General features: G+C 35.7%; 1 protein-coding gene across 4 annotated transcripts in view; it reads right to left on the bottom strand.

Annotated features, from left to right (window-relative positions):
• The window catches only part of CCDC91 (coiled-coil domain containing 91), a 117,351-nt gene that overhangs the window by 24,314 nt on the left and 72,648 nt on the right, over positions 1–20,389 (bottom strand). For all 4 annotated transcript variants that reach the window (XM_048301330.1, XM_048301328.1, XM_048301329.1 and 1 more), the window contains 4 exons: positions 14,935–15,027; positions 14,686–14,754; positions 12,812–12,988; positions 417–530 (listed from right to left, as the gene is read on the bottom strand). In XM_048301330.1, the coding sequence (XP_048157287.1) occupies positions 417–530; positions 12,812–12,988; positions 14,686–14,754; positions 14,935–15,027 (453 nt within the window). The remainder of the gene's footprint in view (positions 1–416; positions 531–12,811; positions 12,989–14,685; positions 14,755–14,934; positions 15,028–20,389) is intronic.

The following is a 20,389-nucleotide window of genomic DNA, read 5'->3' as shown; positions in this document are numbered from 1 at the left end:
AAAAAAATAATGACCTTTGTGTGCATACGAACTGCACAATAAAGTTCATTTGTGAACACAAAATAGCACCTGTTATTTATACTGAAATGCTTTCTATGATCTGAACTCAGATTACAACTTAAATTTGACAGACTGCATTTATGCCCCACCTTTATGTTACTTTATGTAATAAGAAATGCTATAAATTTTAACTGAACTATTAATTTCTCTTTTTCAGCTTGTGATGTACTTAAAAGTCTATAAATACATATGAAGGAATATATCATAATAACAAATTGTTTGAATAAATGAGTGAAAGATCTGAAGACCTAACTCCTGATGCTGTTCTCCTGTGCATTTTAAGACAGGTTTGAGGTTTAATAAATTTTGCCAGTTTCTCACTTCATGTTGAAACCCATTATCCAATGGTAACTCACCCTCTTCTGCTCTTTAATATACTCCATCATTTCTTCTCTTGTCCTTTTTACTGCTTCTTCGATTGCCTTTTCACTTCGTTTCTGCTCCTCCATTAATGCTTCCTTGACAATTTCCTTTTCAAAAGAAAAGCATGTAAGTGTATATGAAAAAAATACTTCACAAATGTGCTAAAGATCATCCCTTTTCCTCCTGCTAAATTTTTATTGCCTCTATGCTCTTCTCTCAATAATAGTTATCCTAAATATATGCAGTATCTTTATTAAAAAGCTATAAATTCAGCACTAAATGGCAAAATAAGAGAGAAAAAGAGAGAGAAATAATCCCTTTAAAGCTGTGTTAATAGAATACAATGTTCCCTGAGAGCAGAAAACAAAAAAGCAATGCAGGTTTTACTTTCCACCAGGAGCAGGGATGGCAGGGATGTACCCATTGCTGTTACCAGGCCAGATCACTTCAGTTGGAAGAGACCTGCAAGATCATCTGCTCCAGCTGCCTGAGCCCTTCAGGGCTGCTCAAGAATTAAAGCACATTTTTAATGGATTCTCCAAAAGCCTCTGAAACACCACCAGTCTTAGGGTATTGACCACCTTTCTCTCTCAGTGTCTGACCACCCTCTTGTAAAGAAGAGCTTCACAATGTCCAGTCTAAACCTCCCCTGATGCAGTTCTGACCCATTCCCACACCACCAAAGTCTGCTTCTATACTGTGATACAAATTATCAAAGCTTTTTGCAAACTTACATAAAAACTTGTCAAATTTTATAATTTGCTTCCAAAGTTTGGGAATTGTCAGGGACATTCTGTACACAGCAGTAAAAAGCAGCAAAAAATACTCACCCATCCACCCATCCAAATTAGCATTACCCTACATCAAATGCATTACAGTAGAGAAGGCTAGGAACCACTTCTTAAAACATCTCTATCACCTCCAGTATTTGGCTAAGGAAACAAATTGCTGGCCTAAAGTCACTGTCCCAAAACTGAAGTCCCAGTTTCCCAAAGCCACTCATGGAATAAGTAATGACATTACTAATCCAAGTGTTCCACTTCCAAGATTCAGGAGAACAAAATGACAAGCCTCAGATTCCGATAAATCCTGAAAATGTAACATTTTCAGAAAGGAAAAGAACATCCAGTAAGAGTAATCACATGGTATTAAATGATTTGTTGGATAGATCAAGAGGAAGATGGAGAGTGTCTGAGAAATCAGGCAGAAATTGGCAATTCCTATAACTTTGTTCTAGACATTCCAATTTGGAAGAAACAGAAACACTAGTGGTGTGCCTGAAGAATTAAGCAGGAAATAATGGAAAAAACCCCAGTGATTCAAAAAGGAACACAACATGACTTCGAACATATTTATTCACATATGTGATTTATGGGGTTTTTTTAAAATCAAGACTTTTAGAAAATCAAAGGTTAATATAAATGGATTCCTTATTAGTCTTCACTGGTTAGACATAACACTGTTACCCACAGATTTGTTTACAGGTTTGCTTGACTGCAGAGCAATACAGACATTTTATGATACGTATTTACAACTTGGGTTTGTGGGAGTGGGGAAGGTTGGCCAGAGGACAGGTGGAATTCTAAGGTTTTGGAAGTAGAAGATATTTATGAAGTTGTGTAATTCATCTGTATATTTAAGACTGGCATTTTACAATATGCTATTAGTGTAGAAAATGAAGAATCCACTGAATTGGATCAAACTCCTTTTTTTTTTTTGAAAAAAATTCCCTTCAGTGGAGGTTATTCAACTGAAAAAGAAAGCTCTATTTCTTACCTTTAGTTGTTTGCTCTATTTCAGCCAAAACGGAATAGTTTCTGCAAAACTACACTTTTGCTATTTTTATAGCAGAAAAAGTCTAAAATCCCAAATTTAAAACGTGTAACTATGTAGTCCCCACTGTTCTGGAAAGCAGTACATATGAAAATCATAGTTGTGAAAAGTGATTATGATTTTTTTCTATTTTAATTCAGTTACCAAAGAAAAATCCTGAGAAAAAGGTCTCTTTCACTACAGAACTCTGGCAAGACTAACAGAAAAAGTAGCAGAAAATTACATATTACAGAAATATGCTGTTCTTGTAATTATATTCTCATGCCAGTTTAATTTGTCAAAAGGTCCCAAAATACTGTCCTGTGTTTGAATGGAAAAAATTCCATACTCTATCCCATTAAATTCTTCAAAGCAAATTACAGAACTGATAAGCTGCTATATCTTAATATGTAGAAAATTTTACATTCAGAAAATACTTACAATCAATTAAAGCATGTTAAGTACCCTTGATACGATACTTGAAACACTACATAGTCTGAATAAATATCTGGACTATAAAGTCCAAATAAAAACACAATTAAATTCTCCAAGTCTATTAATAAAATGCAAGGAAACAGAAACCACTAGCAGTATCTTTATGGAACACCAGTTTATTACACTGACATTAAAACAGAAAAAATAAAATTGGAAAGAATTCTTTTTCATTTCCACTGGTATTGGCACAAGTCCCCAGGGAGGTGGTTAATCACCATCCCTGGAGGTATTTAAAAGATGTGTAGGTGTGGCACTTGGGGACATGGCTTAGTAGTGGCCTTGGCAGTGTGAGGTTAACAGAGGGACTCAAGGGTCTTTTCCAACATAAGTGATTCTGTGATTCATCTACCACATTCCAGTTAACCAAATTAAGTACTGATATATCTTCCCAATATTTAAACATTTCTGTTTCAGACACTGATCACCACCAGTTACCATCTGAAAATCATCTCAACTGTTACTGTCACCAGACAGATCCTGTAGCCATCAGACTGGACAATCTCATGTGACTGCAGAAAAAGACTCCTACTTTAGTGGGCTTCATCCCAACATTTGGATTTACCAGACTGCTGGCAGTTGTCCACAACACTTTTGATTTGTTGGGGCTTTTTGTGATTATTCGCCAACCATACCCTAGGATGAATCACATGGATCCATTTCTCGGAGATCTGAATGCCTGTTTCTCATCCGAGTTTAAATGTTATCCTGCTCACTAGATTCAGGAGAAATGAAACAGTTCCATAAAACACAGCCTTCTTCCCAGGATATGTCTTAAGAAGCAGGCCCTACAAGCCCTGACAAGGCTCCTGAACTGGCTGATTTGGTTTGCACTGTCCCGTACCTGCAGCTCAAAATGGGCAAACAGAGTCCTGTGAAACAACGACACTCGAGACTAGCAAAAGACACCTTTGCTGGAACATCAATGAATGGAAAGAAAACTCTTTTATCCCTTTCATTCAGTTCTCAGAAGTCTTCAAAGAGCAAACAGTGCACAGTATTTCGTTAGTCAACTCAGTCATGTACTTTTGATCTTAATCAATGATACTAGTTTTTCCCTCTGTGACAAGAGTCCTCACTTCCTTTATACAACCTTCCACTAAGTGCTCTCCTCTAAGTTCTCAGTCACTGTCTGTCTTTGCTCTATTTCTGTCATTAGAGTAAATTATCAACTAATATAAAGGTATTTAAATTCAGACATTACCTATTACTGTTGAACAAAGCCTTAGCTGCAGGTACATTTTCTTGGCATGTATTTACTTTTCCTTCATCTCTTTGCTCTTTCCTCTTAAGCTATATCTACCTTTAGATTTTATCCTAACTTAGATTTTGGTTGCAAAGGTAAAAATTGGCCCTTATTGCATCTTTAACTACAAAGGGAGAATGTTATTTGAGCCTCTTAGTGCTATTTTAATAGAATCAAGACAATGGGAAAACCCAGTTTCCTGTAAGAAGCTGAGGAAGGACACTCCACAAAATGGCACCTTTATTTTTTTTTACATATTTGATCAGTGGCTGGAGTACCAAATTATAATCACAAAGTTGGCTTCTTTACATGACTGTCTATACATGTGCTTGACATGACACCAGTTAGAAGATAAGAATACCTAATCAAAAATAAAATACAGTTATTCAAATACTCAATTGACAAATCACAGTCAACCATGTATTGGAAATGACAACCACACAATCACAACATATGAATCTGTAGGAAGACAGAAAGAAAAAGCAGTGTACTCAATACACCAGAGAACTCCAGACAGTATTTGAAAAATAAAGCAAGCCATATGTTGCTTCGCAATTTTATAGGAAAATTCTTTTGTTTCCACACAAGGATCAGGTGGCAGTACTAAACTTTATCTAGGAAATGCAACCACAGACTGCAATGCTAGTGGTTTTTCAGAAAATAGTAACCCTCAAATTATAATGTCTGTGGTTATAAACTACTACAATCTACTTCTGAAGTCAGACATGGTTGAAGTCTGTATGCAGTGAACTATTCCTTTTCCAGACTCTGCAAGCATATTAAAAATAAACTCATCTAGTGGCAGGGATCTCTTTCCACTCGGTGCTACTGAGCTGTGTCCTTCCTCTCACATTCAATATTACACAACCTTTTCTTTTAATGTGTCTCCATAAACACTGGCCACAGTAATGTTTCTGCAAGACAGTGGGAAAACAAGAACAGAGTAAAACTGAAAATAATGGTTTGCTACCTTCTTGAGAGAAATGTAAGCACACACTCCCACTGCAAGTTGAACAATAAAGGCAACAGAAATAGGAGAAGAGGTCCTTTGAAGAGCAAGTTCTTCAGCACATTGTGAGATACCATATGATCAATAGACTATTTAGGTAGGAATCGGAATATAGAGGAAAAAACCCAACAACTTCTTGTATGAATCCGTAAGATATTGAACATAAAGAGCAATGTTACAACAGTCCAAGCCTGTTACTGAAAAACCATTTCTTCTTCCAAAGATCAGGACCATCCCACCCAATCAAAATCCTACAGAGTCTAAAATTAAAGTTATTTCTGAAATTACATTAACAAATACGCCATTTTGCTGAATATTTCAGAAACAGAATAAATGGAGTATTTCAAACTGTGACTCCTCCACAGCACTCTGAAACCCTTGTGAAAAAAGAAAAAGTAACAAATGGACAAAGAGAGACTGATAAACATAATAGTTTGTATTTCCTTAACTGGAAATGCCCTCAAAGCTCTGTATATCATAGACACAAAGAGCTTTGAGGATAAAGAAGTTAAATTTTAAGGAAATTAAATTAATACTGTGTCATGTTAAAATCCTCCCAAGTAAAAAAAAACATCATAGAAGAAGGGCAAGCAATGCCAATCTAGGTAAAAGTTGATTTTCTGGTAAGAAATACTATAAATAGAGTGATTAATGATGAAAAAGAGACAACAGCAAACCCTGAAACAGAGGCAAAAAGCAGTTTATAGCCTATTTAACAGAGAAAGAGTGATGGAGTAAAAGGTTGGAAAGTTACAACAGTAATTATGGCTATTTTCAAAGGAGAAGAAAAAAAAAGCATTAATAAAAATAAAGGAAAAGTGGGATCTTGCTTTAAGATTGTACCTATGTTGTTAGATACGATATTTTTTCTCCTACAGATATGATGCCAAATGCAGCCTGTAAACAAAAACTATATTTACAATTAGATCTGAAACAAAACCATGATACAGTCCGGAGTAACAAGCAACATTCTTGAAGGTGCAGAAAGTATTTGGGAAGTGGGAAAGGAAAAAAAGAAAGACTAAGAAACCTCTGAGTGACAGCAATGCATTCATAAAGTGACATCACAGAGATTATCAGGGTGTTCAGTGTATACAGAAACAGCTCACGAAGGGGCCATGGAGGAAAAAGTGAGTTAGGCTTCCAAATTTGATATGAAACAAGAGGCAATCTTGCACAGAACAAATTTATTGGACAATGAAAAGACAAGACAAATGTATAATCCCCATATATTTCCTTTTTTCCCTTTATACTATCCACCAAAAAATTCCTTCCATACCTACTCATTGGATGCATGAGAGAAAGTGAAGTTGTTTTTTACAGATTATAGGGCTACGAAAGGGCCATTTAATAGCTAATAAATCTGACTGAAAGCCAGAGTGGGAAATAACTTTTTAGAAAACCTTTTTTCCTTCTTAGTCCTTACAACCTTCTCAAATGCAGGGTAGTGGGGAAAAATATTTAGACAAACAGTAATTTTCAACAAAAATTCAACAGCTAAGTTTAGGACTTGTAGAAAAGAAACAAAAGATATTTCCTCAGGTATAAAGGCAATGGCTTCATGTTTTCATTTACATATCTTTGATTCCCTTACACATGGCTGGGTGTGGAAATCCTTGAGAATTTCAGTACCAAATTCACTCAGGCTCGCCAAACTACCAACAGAAGCACTCCCTCAAGTAGATGAGCATGAAAACCAAAAAAGTTTTGATAATGTAGCAGGTAAGGAGCCATTCACTCGACATTTTTCTTTTACCTTCTAAGCAATAGCATATGCTGGTATTTATAAATCCATGGAAAGTCATTAAACACAGTCTAAAGAATAAATTATTTTTCAACTACCTAGATGCTTGCCAGTAAAATTATATTAATGTTTTCTAAGACCATAAATTACAAATTTATTGTTCTGCAAAGAACACCACCACATGAATTTTCAGAAGTGTGAACATACTCAATCATCTTTAATTCTTAAAGATTTACTCAGCAAAGACCACTGGAAAGTTCACTTTTTTTTTTTCCCATAAGCCTTTTAGTTCACTTTTCTTGCAAAAATATTTTTTCTTTGTATATCTCAGTATATCTCAGTTGTGGCTTGGCTGAATGAGACACCACAGCCTCAGTTTTCCTGAAATACTTTCCCATTGGTAAGATAATTTTGCCTTAGTGCTTTTGCTCATGTCCAAGAGGAAGCAGAGTTTATGTTAGTTCTTTTAATAAATTAAAGGTTCTTTTTTTATTTCTTTCCTAAATATTCGCAGCCTTCAGAACACTTGAGTCTCTAATGGATCTGCTGTGTGGATTATGGCAGTGATGAAGGCAGTCTCTTTTCCCCTGGAGAATTAGGGTAAACTACACTACATTATATACAGTATTTTAAATTTAAGCCTTCAGGAAATGACAAAAGTGATTCTTTGCTTCAAATGCCTTAGCAGAATTATTTATTTCAAGTTATGAGATGGACTTAAATTTCCAGGGCTCACCCTGCAGCTGCCAGCTTTCATTTTACTTTTAATGAATTTATTTTAAAACAAAAATAGTGGTGCGTAAATTCTCTTCAGTTTCTTTTGCTAATTCTCTCCCACATCACCATGGATTTCAGCTCCTTTATGTAGCTGAGTATTTGGCTCTGTAAAATGGTAACAACTGCCATGCAGAGAGCTCTGCATTACAGCTATGGGAGCTAATCTGCATTGCCCCCTCATTACGAATTTAATACAGCAGACTTTATTCACAATTGTATGGATATCATCATCCTATATACCCAAAGAATTTTTGGATTTCAGTTTTTTCAATGAGTAAAAACAAACAAACATTAAGAAGATGACAATAGAGAGAATTGTCCATTGTTTTTTCAGTTTAGAGCTGTACCCCAGGAGCTTCAATGCAATTTTGAATTCTGGGGTAAAAAAGCTTCTGCCTCAGCCGAAGCACCTGTTATACTTTCTCCTTATCTAGAGGATATCCACTTTTTATTCAAATAAGTGTTCTAGAAAAAAAAATCTACTGGAAGAATTTCACCAGGTATTCCTCTCAACACTGACAACTACCAGACATTAAACTCCTTGCAGGGAAGATGCCACTGTAAAAAATGCCAGACAATGCATGAAAAATGGAAAAGAAAATACTGGAGACATGCCAGGCTACGTCCAGTCTGATGAATAGATGAGTTCCTAATCTATGATGACTTTTCAATGTGTTGGAAAGGATCATGAGGTTCCTGTGCAAATGAGCATTATCTTTAATCAAAAGACTACTCGTTTTATTCAAGGAGAGCTTGTTTTTCCTGATTTAAAAGGCAAGCCTGCTCTTCCCCCAAACTGAGAATGCTCTTCTAAATTAAAAACAAAACAAAACAAAAAACCAACAAAAAACTCTAATAAAAGCATGAAGCACCTGAATAACACAGTTATAAAATCCGAAGATGCTACCAGTCTCAACCAAAACGAAAGTCATCTGGACTTCTAATACCTCACAGCCTCAAGAGAGTGCTCTAAAAAAATGTTACCATTTCCCTGGTGATGTAAAATATCCCATTTATGCTTCAGAGTAATAAGACTTCAAAAAATAGTACCTTTATTTTAAGTACAAATATCATGTCTCTAAGTAAAGACCCCAAGTCACTGAACAGTCAAAGCTTTCATGAAAAGCTTTCATTAAAAAAAAAAATTGCAATATTCATGTTACTGTAATCCTTTAATTTCTTAAAGAAAACGAAGAAGGGGGTACACATCAAGGTTGCTCCATCAAGCTGAAATCTTAACTCACTATGTCTTAGTTCCCACTTTCACTGTAAGTTTATCTTTACTCTGCTGTGTCATATTTGGTAACAAAATATTTGATATTAATCATGATTTATTTATTAAACTGTCCCTAAGTCTCCAGATTTTTCTCTGGCAATGTTAAATTAGTACCATGAATCTCAAATGGAAGTAGCATTTCCTTATCTGCAGACTTGAAAACTACTTGACTGAGGACAAACATTTGTTTTGAGGACAAAGTCTTGTCACTCATGAATATCTAACACATAGAAGGCATCTGCATAAACCTTCCAGATTTGCATCCCCTATGGGTCTCCTTCCTGGCCACTCTGCAACAACAGCACCAAAAAAGTCTAAAACAATACCTGTATCATCCCTGGAAATGAAACACTCATCTTTTCTTCTCTTAAACAAATTATTTAGGTGATGAAGGGAAATTTCACCACCTGATTCAGCACAAGTGTGATCTTCAAACCTTTGTTGTTCTTCTGCTAAAATTGTCTGACCAATGAAATGTTAATGACCATATTTTAATGGTTTTTTCCATTTGCTTTCTCATATATAGCCATATAACTTCTAGTGCATGTGTTTAAAAACTGGTGAAAAAAACCAATATATTTTATTTTAATAAAGAAAATTAATGGATGGCAAATTACTCTCTTAAACCTACGAATCAGACTTCCTAATCATGTTTCTCTGGTCTAGAAGGTAAAGGAGAAGCCAAAAAATTCATTCCACTATGAAACAGAAATTTATTTTCCCTCATTTTCATGATTTAAATATTTTACAGATGCACAGTTGTGCTACAGTTTTAAAAATATGTCTTTTATCAACTCTTACCCCATGCACATGAAAATGCCTTTTCCTCTGTGGGTTTGCATCTCAAAGAAAATAATGAAATTTTCAATGGTTTTGATTTTTTCCATTAATTATTCCCAGGGTTAACTGTGGGCACTTTGACTGTAAGCCATTCTGCCTCACCTATTTGCAGAAGACTACACTAAGCCCTTGTGATCTTCCCATTTTGCAGACTTAGTGAAGTATTAGTGAAGGAAAACTCCTTCTCTTTAATAATATGCTTAATTTCTTTGTTTTAGTTCAAATCAGTAATGCAAATCTTTTTGAAATAATTTACAGCAAAATAAAATTTTATTCTAGGATTTTTCATTGTCTAAAATGTTAGGCTCTCTGTTTGACTTTTGGCCATTGCAGAGCTGACTTGATATGTTGTCTAAAAAATTACTGCAACAGTCAAGAGTGCAGTTATAGCTCTTGTCAGACAAATCTTACAGAAAATAAAACATAATTAAGAAACAGCTCTGTGTGGAAGGCTCTACACAGAAAAAATTAATGCCCACACACAAAGTCCTTGTAGGCCCAAGTGTTTTTCATTGTTAAACCAAAGTTGTATCTGACACCACTTAGAAGTTATCATTTGGCACATCAGCTCTGCAGGACTTCTTTAGTTGACAGAAAATTTTAGTAGTTGGTGTATGCTTATAATTGCAATGGCCTAAAGGAGATATGCCAGTTCTTGGCATAGGAAAAAGGGAAAATTTCTCCAAGAAACCAATTGCTCCATGAAAGTCCATCCTCCCCAGGGAGGGGAGATGGCAGATTAATTAGAGATTAAAGACTCTAACTTCATATATACCACACATATATGTGATAGAATTTTGGAAATCTGAAGAAAAAATCTGCATTTTTCCTTAATTAAAAATAGATTAGGTATTTGAAAAATGAACCTGACATTGATGCCATGATGACTTTTTGCCTTTTCTTTTATACCCCTGTTATACCTTTTTACAACTTCTGTATTCTTAGTGCTTTTTGCCTACATTCTTGGACTCGTTTGTTCAGCTAGGAGACGAAACATTTTAGAAGCTTCGTAGCTAGGGATCAGTGTGCCCCAGACCCCAAGGTCCTCTCCAGAACACATTCTGTAAACCAAGATAGAACCATCCAGGGGAAGGTTCCTTGGGGATGGGGGCTCACTCGAGCCTCTCATTTGGGAATCTTTGATAGATATGCTGATTAGTAAGACCTATAATGTTGTACCAGATCTTGTGGGGGGGCATTGCAGTGTGCATGGAGGTGCATTTGATCTGGACGTGTGCACCTAAGGATCCTTAAAATAAATACCAAGGTAAAATCCCTTCTTCCCTTCTAACCGTGTTTGACTCTTGATTTTAAGACCAGGAAAAGGCATCAACATGAAGGAGAAATAATCACGTCATAACGGAGTAAGAGAAATTATTCCTGTTACAACAAAAGTTGTCAGAGTTGTTTGGCATTAAAAGAAAAGGAATTAATTAATGACACTACTAAAGGACTACATAAAGTGAAAGATATTTACAGCAGAATTAATCACGAGAGTCTCCAACACCTCAGTGCTGCTCACCATCACAACAAGGACATCACTAGGAACTACTTGATCAAAAAGCAGCTTGAGTAGAAAAACCTGTCCCTTGGGGAGGCCTGAATTGCTTCCTCAGGGAAGCACTGACATGGCAGTGTACTTAAGGCTTTATCAAAGAATACAGCCATCAGTATTAAACTACTTCTAATGTCATCCTGTCTTGTGACAACTTCAAAGGCAACATCAACTACTAGAGAGCCTGCAGTACCCTGCACAGTGAAGGCAAACCCGCTCCAAGTCACTATCCCAGCTTAGTCCATGTCTCTCCCAGCCCTGGGACACCCAGTGCTCCCCAAATCCATAAATACCCTGGCTGAACTCCAGCACTCAGCCATGGGACTCCTTCACCAAAAATCTTTAGGATTCATCAAAACCCTTCTCAAACTTCATTACCATAGTCCTCCTCCTATTAAGCTCTTCATGTTCCACAAGCTATAAAATTTACAGCAGTAAACAAATACTTCATCACTCTCCCTGCAATGAAGTGATTCTCTACACCACTGGTACCAGTTCTAATTCCGGACAGTCTGAATGATTTGTATCTAACTAAAGCCTGAGCAGCTTTTCTCAGCTTGAATTTAGCTTTGAACTCAGATGTTTATCTTTCTGTTCTGAAGAAGAGTTTGAGTTCCTGAAGACTCACTGAAAATCTTGAAAACTGACGTTTCACCATTTGATACCTTTACATTTAAGAGAAGCAAAGAAGATATAAAAAATTAAATCACTCTATTTACATTAGGAATGTCAGCAACACAGAGTATGATAATGGCACAGCATCAAAACTTTTTTTTTACAGCTGATTAGGTATATGAGGTTATTAATTTTGTTTAACACTGGAAAGGGAAATGGTGTCTGTTTCCAAAGAGGACTTCTATTTTACTTCAAATTCTCAAGTTTTAGTTTTCTTTTTTTCTTATGCAGCACATAAAAAAATACAGCAATATCAAATTCCAACACACCAATGAAATATATGCTCCTTAAAATTCTGAAGACAATAATATTTGAATATGTCACCAAGAAATCAGTGAATTCACAGGTTGTTCTTCCAAGCATCATAGATGACAAAATTCAACTTTTGGAAGAGTAATTTAACTGCTATTATAACATATTTAATTTGTCGTTCCTAGAATTGCTAAAAGCACTGTTGGGAATGTCCCTCTCCATTTAAGTGACAAACAATTATTATAACAGAAGCAACTCTCTAATGATTAACTCTAGAAACATTTCTGGTTCATTACTGATTGAAGTTTCCAGTTTTTATAACCCGCTCTTTATTGTGTACCTGTTCTATAAGGAACAAATGTAACATCTTTAGTCTTCCACAGGTATGGAAGTCATCTAAACTGCTTACAGCATAAATGCCACTCTCTGAGCTGCTTGTCCTGGGCTCCTTTTGAAGTCAGAGGACAAAACCAGGCATGATTTATATCATTTCTATGTATGTACCTGTGAAGGTCACAGGAATTTTGTTGTGTATGTGCCAGCCTCTCCCCATACACACAGTCTAGGTGAAGATAAACAGCTTGCTGTGCATTGTAAATATCAACTGAGTGACACATGTCACAGGAAAATCTACCACAACAACTGAAGACATTCAAAAGAAAAACCAAAACTATACAAAGCAGGTGCATGGGAGGGTAGAACACACGAACCTGATTCTGCTTTCTTTGCTCTTGCATGGCTTCTGAAACAGCCTGAGCAATCTTCTCTTTATGACTATCACATTCTGCTTCCCACAGTTTTCTTTCTTCTGCATGAATCTTCTCCATATTTCTCCTTTCCTCCTCCACTGCTTTCAGAACAGCTTCCTGCACTACTTCTTTCTCAGCCTTTGAAACAGATCAGGCACAATTAGATGAGCAGCACACCCAACCTGATTGACTAACTTATATATATCACCTTCTTCTAATGAGGTCTACAAGCTGACAAGATATGGGGTATGAATATTTTCACTTCTGAACTATGAGGTTCAATTTATCTTAAGGTGCTACCAGCAGGTATTACCTCTGGGCAATGACTTGTGTAGTTACAGAAAGGAAAAGGAAGTTACAGGTAAGGATCTTAAATTCCCACCTACTGAAAACACAGGAATTCATAACTAGTTTGCTTAACACAAAAAATAAACTACAGCAAAACCCATGCAGGAGTAGGCACATCATGGGCCTCCCTTGATATTCCCGTGTAAGAGATATTCCTGCTCTTATCTGCAAATATCTGAAGTGCAAAAACACTCTGAGCATTTTCTACAGAAAATTCGCCAATATATAGTTGAAACAAACGTGTCTTCCCTCCCAAAGCTCCTTAGGCCATGCTACAAGAAGTACTGTTTTATTTTTTCCCCCAATCATTGTATTAAACCATTATCTGAAATCACAGAGAATTTAAAGCCAACAGTTCCACACATGCATAGCCACACAAATATATTTATCAGCAAGACAACCACTGCATAATATCTACAAATAAATAATGGCAAACTGAAGTTCAAAATAAGCAAACATGGGCTGACAAACCTTATTCAGAAACCTCTCAGTTTTAAGAAGCTTATAGGTTATTCCTATGCCCTTTGGAGGTAATAAGGAACTGGTCAAGTCATAAAAAGCAAAAAAATCTGTATTCATCAGACACCTACACTTCTAACTAAAGCTATTTCTTGCAATTCACTGGGACTTGATTTTCTACTTAGATATTTTAAAAATATAATAATTAAAATAGGATGTTTTATTATACACACATTTTCCTGTAGATATCAACCATGTAAGAACTGTTTGTTGTACTACTGACTGTTACTCAGTGACGTGCTCAGCCAGTGTTCATATACTACACAAAAATACCAAGCAGAAAATTATAATATAGCCTGCTGAACTGTGCTAGTTAATACATATCACTAGCTGCCCCAGATCCTTACATGCAATTGAACTTTTGTACTGGATTTTTCATCAATATTAGAAATGAATTCTAGTTTAACATTTACAAAATAATTGTCCCAAAATCAATGCACTTCATAATGAAATAGGCAGGAGAAATCATATTTAAAAACTGAATAGTCACTTTTAGTCAAACATCAGCTTATATAAAATAATTCAAAACTTCTTAAAATGTTCCTCTTTGTGTATGATTTTACAAATAGTTCTCTTCTCATTGAAAATGACCATATTCAAAGAAAGTTAAATAAGACATGTCTTATTAAGATCTTCAGTTGACCATGCTACCCAGCTCTTCAAATCAAGATGCACTGATGTTGAAAGACCACAAAAGCAGGTATTTAGGGAACAGCAACAACTGAACTGCAATACTGTGACTTCTTGTTACAAACAATTCAGAGGCTATTGTCCAAGGAAAGGAAGTTACATCTCTGTATCAAGGCATGGGATATAGCAGGTATGTTCATTTTCAGTAGAACCAGCTTCTTCTAAACACAGATGAGAACACAGAGCTTGGTAAATTTAGTTATGAAACAAAAGTATCTGAACTTTCTAATGACACACATGGAATCCATATTTCAGGTCTACTAATTAACGAGAGGTACCTTTGCAGCAGCTGCCAGAGCCTCCTTGCTCCTCCTTCTTTCTTCATCCAAACATTTGTCCAGCACTTCCTGCAAGTGTTATGAAAAATTAAACTCCAATAGACAATAAAGGAGTGGCTAAAAATCATTCCAAACAGCCAAAGTGCTTAAGAAAGCTTCCTCTTCCTGTCAGTAATTGTGACAGGATCATTCCCAATAACGTCCACGATGCTGATCTGAGCTCTTATTTTTTTGTAAACAAAACAGTACCTTGTGCTTTTGCGACTGCTGCATCAAAGCTTCTTCTATCTTTTCTGATAACACTTCTTTTTCTGCTTCCAAAATGTCAAGAAGTCGCTGATGCTATTGGGAGAAAACATTCATCTTTTTGTAATCACAGCCAGTGAATAAAACAGACAAAAAGAATTCATCCAAGACACTTGGGACTTGTCAGTTGCTCACAAAATTACTTAAAACATAGATTCAGTTAAATTACATACACAGCACTCCTTTAAGTGATTTCATGTCATGAAAAAAATGACAATAATTATATTTAGCTTCCTGGATAATTAATATTTCCTTTCAGTCTAAAAAGCATTGGGGAAAAAAGTTGAAAAATGAATCACTATGTGAAAGCAACACCTACACAATTGATAAAGATGGTCTAAGCAACACCACACTTGATTTCATTTAAACAGTTGCAGAATTAAAATTAGGCTTGTATTACCTCTCAGTTATATGTACAGACAGCAGAAGGCAAATGTATTTCTTTCAACCATTTGTGATATCATGACCCTCGAGAGTCAGGAAATGTGAACAAAGGAGAATGCTGCTTTCTTGTCCATTTCTTGTTATCCTAAACATTTTTTCAGGGAGAAAATGAACTCTGAAGTGACCACCTAGCCTATATGCAGACATAGAACCTGTCACTGTTCATAACTACAACCCATTTATTTTTTTTTCTCTGTATCAAGAAAAGAATTTGCAGGATGTGGGTTTTGTCTGTAAGAGCTAAGCTGTTTTTCCAAACTAAAAATTATTGCTGGAAATTATTGATGCTACGTATTTGTCATGATACAATTGCTAGCAAGTCAGTACACTTTTTTACATGTTATTGAAGAGATGATATATTATAACCTGAAAGTAAAGCATCAATGCACAATAACATTTTACAAGATCACCAAGAGGAAAGTGTTACAGTAGAGTTTTATGTTAATATAAGTGTATATAACAAACATAAATTTTTTACACAAAGTTATGCAGGCAAATCCCCCTTTCACCAGCATTTCTAAGAAACAGTCATTTCTGTTTCACGACTTTTATTATGTTTTAATTTCAAGTGTCTCTAATGGCAGCTAGAAATACATTACTAAACTGCAATACTATGTTCTGAAAAATATTTTTTCATTTGAAGAATAGAAAACTTTTAGACTGCTTCATAAAGAAAAACACCTATCTGCCCTTCCAGGATAAACATGTGAAGAGGCATTTCCTTGTGAATTTACTTAAAATAGGTCTGAATGTGGCAGACATATTCTAATGGAAAACACCTGTGGAAGGAGTAGCAAAATTCACATCATGTTTATACTTAACGATGTGTAACTCACTTTTCTTGTGTTTTCAGACATTAGCTTTAACTATCAGGCACTTACAGAAATTACATTTTCCCAGTAACTTAAAGGTGAAACAATAAATGGATTTTATTAGTTAAATGCTCTCTGTGACTCTTCACTTGACTAACTGCACAGATTACAAATGTTATTTCACAATGACAAAATATAAAACAAACACATGCAAATATTTTTGCAGACATATGCCACAAATCAAGGCTTACTAATCATGTCAAGCAAATTACTGAATCTTTATTTTGCTTGTCAAGAATCAGCACAGGAGTTTCTGAGGAGAGTTCCTTAGAGAAAATCATCTCTATCTTGAAAGCACCTGCAATAAAATGGAAGTCAGTTTGTTCAGTGAGATGAGACTTTCTAGTTTAAGCCTGGCAGGCAGTGAATTCCAGCTTGACTCTGACCATCACATTTCCAGGTTTCATATGAAGACTGTCCATCAGATTTCTGAGTTACCTGTATCCACATTTCAAGCTTCCACAACAGGCAGTGAAATACAAGATGTATTTCACACCATTCTCAATGGGACCACAATTTTCAGCTTTTAAACTTCAGAAGCGTTTTAAAATTTTATTTTCCATGTATGTGTAACAAGGCATTAAAGCCCTTCCTGGAAGTCTAGGAATGCAGATGTTTGCATTAATATAATATAGAACATGTACACATGGCCAGTGGAGAAACCCAATGTCACTCCCCTCTGATGATGAAACAGTTTGATGACCACAGCCCTTCACATGATCTAAACCTCCATGCAGAGTTAACTTCTCATAAGCCAGTCAGGGACCTACAATCCTGAAAAATACAGATATCACAACCAAAACTTTAACTACAAAAACGACTTTTACCACAAAAAAGTTGCCTAGTAAGGAAACAATTCCAAAAATCTGCAGGCTGCTGTGACTGCAGTGTGACTGCTTTGAGTTAGGCTCTCCTATTTCCTTGGTAGACTAAAAGATCTATAAGGTATTGCATTTGCGGTTTTATGGAATTCACAGGAATTCAGTAATAATTTCTTTAAGAATTGCATCTGTTTATAAAAACATGTTAGGTCATATTTTTCAAGATACCAGAGGTTAAGTATTTGTAAGGACATTTAGAATGCTTTCAAAATAGAAGCTCATAACTTCTGTCATAGTTCAATGCAACTTATTTTACATTAAATACTTCTCATGGAAATACAGAATTTATAATTTCATTACTGTAAGTCTCTTGTGAATAGCTTGGTATGTCCTTTCCTATTGTAATATAAATGCTTATTCATGTGGAGTAATCCTCCCATAGATGCTTATGTTCGTATCTGAACTTCCAAAAGTTCATTTATTCATCACAAATGTTGCAACAGCTGTCCATACAACCCAGTAAAGAAAATTCTCCTATATTAGGCTCAGAGAAATACCTTGGAGAACTGTTTATTTGGCTTCAGAATCTATATTTGGTCAGTCTTGTTTTTCAGAGAAAAACATACCTTAAGCTATTACATTACATAAATTATATGAAAAAAAAAAAGTAAATGGAAATGGAGAGAACAGGATAAAATATTATGTGAACTGCTTCTCCCTCAAGCAGGTCTTGAGTCCAGAAAACCCATATGGCATAATTAGCATGGATACAACATGACAGCTTCCATTCTGCATGCAATTAATATGCTATTTACTTACCAATCAAGAACTTTTTGGTTTTTTCCAAAGTACTATGCCCCACAGTAGTGTTAGTCCTCATACAGAGGCACAGAATGTCCTGGAAAGCTGTGCTTATTAAAATGATGTAGAGTGATCTCAGTGGTATTATTAATCCATTTTCTAGAAAAGAATGCACCTGAATGCATCTGAATTCCTTATTACAGAAGCACAGATCTTTCAAAGGCATATTCAGGGATCTTGGTTATGCATATCACTTGAGCAGGACATCTGGGAAGTTATGGATAGTAAAGGCTTCATCAACAATCAAAGATTTTAGCTATTTCTGTATAATGAAAGCATTCAGACAGACTTTGGCAAAAAAAAAAAAAAAAGGCAGTAATTCAAAGAGAATTGTTCATGATTGTATCAACAGAATTCCAAGGTCCTAGTTTAAATGTCCCTGCATAGCAAGTTATTCTAACCCTTTTGGAACTATTCTTTAGTTTGGGCAGCTAGATTTGTATTTCAGATTTTAAAATAATCCATACACCCTTGAAAGTAGAAATTATTATAGAGAAGTGTTTGGTACATGGAATTTCAAGACATGCAGAATGACTTTGGAGTCTGGTACTAAATGCACATGGTGAACTTTATATACAATCAGTGCTTCCTCAGTTGCTGTTTCAGACAAGTTCATCAAAGAGAGTTGAAGGTTAAAAACAAACAGAAGGTGACAGTTTCACTTCAGCACTTAAAGGTTTGAGAGCTTTCAAGTGTTTTTTATTTAAAGCTAACAGGAAACAAGAGGAAGTTTCAGGTTCACTTACTTGGCTTGTAGATTTTTGTTCAGCTGTAGTAAAGGCCTCTGAACAATAGACCACGGCAGAATTAAAGATCATATCTAAGCATCCTTATCTCACAAACCCTCCCTTTCTCACCAGGAATTAGAGCCAGACAAAGGGTGTGAGTTGAATGAATCTCTTTCCACATTTGCAGTTTCCATAGGTAAGAATTAACAACATGTTCCTCTCTCTGTCAGACAGTGTTAAAGGAATAATGGAAGAGCTCTGACACTTCAGGTACCACTCTGAGCTACGTATACCCTGAACTGCCATTCCTAAGCAATGGAGAGGCCACTTTCTCCTGGTAATTGTACCTGTCAAGAGCACACTGCCCATGCTTCACAAAGTAAACCTAATAAAAGCTTTCAAGGCAGAGTGATCTGTCTCCTCTAAGTAGGATAATGAGTTCATCAGACCTAATGGTCCTGTGAAAAGTAACCAAGTGTCTTCCAGGTTTCCTGTGAAAGTTAGGATGGTGACTTACATATGAAGCCTTAAATCTGGAAAAAAGTAGTTAACCCCTGCAAGGGCCCATGAAGTTTTTAAACAGAAGTTGAGGTGAGGGTTTCCTTTATTAATCAACAATCCAAGAACCAGAAAACAGGTAAAAAACCAATCTAAATATGTTGGAACTTTGAATCCAATTACACAACTCTTAATAAACAAATACACCTCAAATATACTTTACAGAGTTTCTGGAATAAAGAGCAAAGATGGAAACTGATAAAAGGTTATGGCTACAGAACTGGAAATAGGGTGCATGAATCAGTGTGGGACAAAAAGAAATCTCAGTGAAAGCTCCACTTTGGAGCACCAGGGAAGTTTTCACCCAGTGTACGTTTCCTGGGCTGCACGTCCACACTGTGTGTGTTATCTATAAGGCACAGTAGAGAGTTGAACACTATGTAGAGATACTCACAGAGATCTAAAAAATCTTTACCTTAGGTTCAACAAATACTACAGCTCCTTAATGCATCACTTTAGCTGATTTCCATAGCCTAGCACTCTCAAACTTCTTTCCAACAAAGCTATAATTTACCTCCTTTTATTCCATTGACAAGGAGTATAGGGTTAAGGTACAAATTTCTGAGTTGTAAAAATTCTGAAGAGCAAGTTGTCTCATGACATGATGGCCCAGTGAGACATAGGAAAGAGATTTCCAAAAAAAATAGAAGAAAACCCCGAAACTTTTCTAAAAAGTGGTATTCCACAGTGGAGAGAAACACTAATATTTCTACCCTACCCTCTGGAAAGTAGCATGAGAGGGTCAAGAAGGGTCTTGTGAAAATTAGCTTAAAACAAAAGACATTCAAAAATAGGTTATAATGTTTTCCTCCCTGCAAGAAGTTCTCTAGGCAATGGTTCCAAATGAAAATTGTTTGATGTAGATTCAAATATAAATACAGAGGTCCTGTGGTTTTTCTTGATTCCTGTAAAAAAGAAATCAAAAAAATCTTCCTTTTTTTCCTGGAATGTGAGTCAGAGAAGACATTGTAAACAGATTTAATCACAATAGCAACTAGTCAGTCTTTTTTGTTATTTTTACATATTAAATTTATTTCTGAGGAATCATGAAATTTTTCTTTCAGGTAAGCATAATTTGAAGGATTACATAGAAGATATTACACTAACTTATGGG

Source organism: Corvus hawaiiensis, chromosome 4 (genome assembly GCF_020740725.1).
Source record: "Corvus hawaiiensis isolate bCorHaw1 chromosome 4, bCorHaw1.pri.cur, whole genome shotgun sequence".
NCBI lineage: Eukaryota > Metazoa > Chordata > Aves > Passeriformes > Corvidae > Corvus > Corvus hawaiiensis.
The sequence above is the reverse complement of the archived record's forward strand: the minus strand, read 5'-3'. Positions and strand labels throughout refer to the sequence as shown.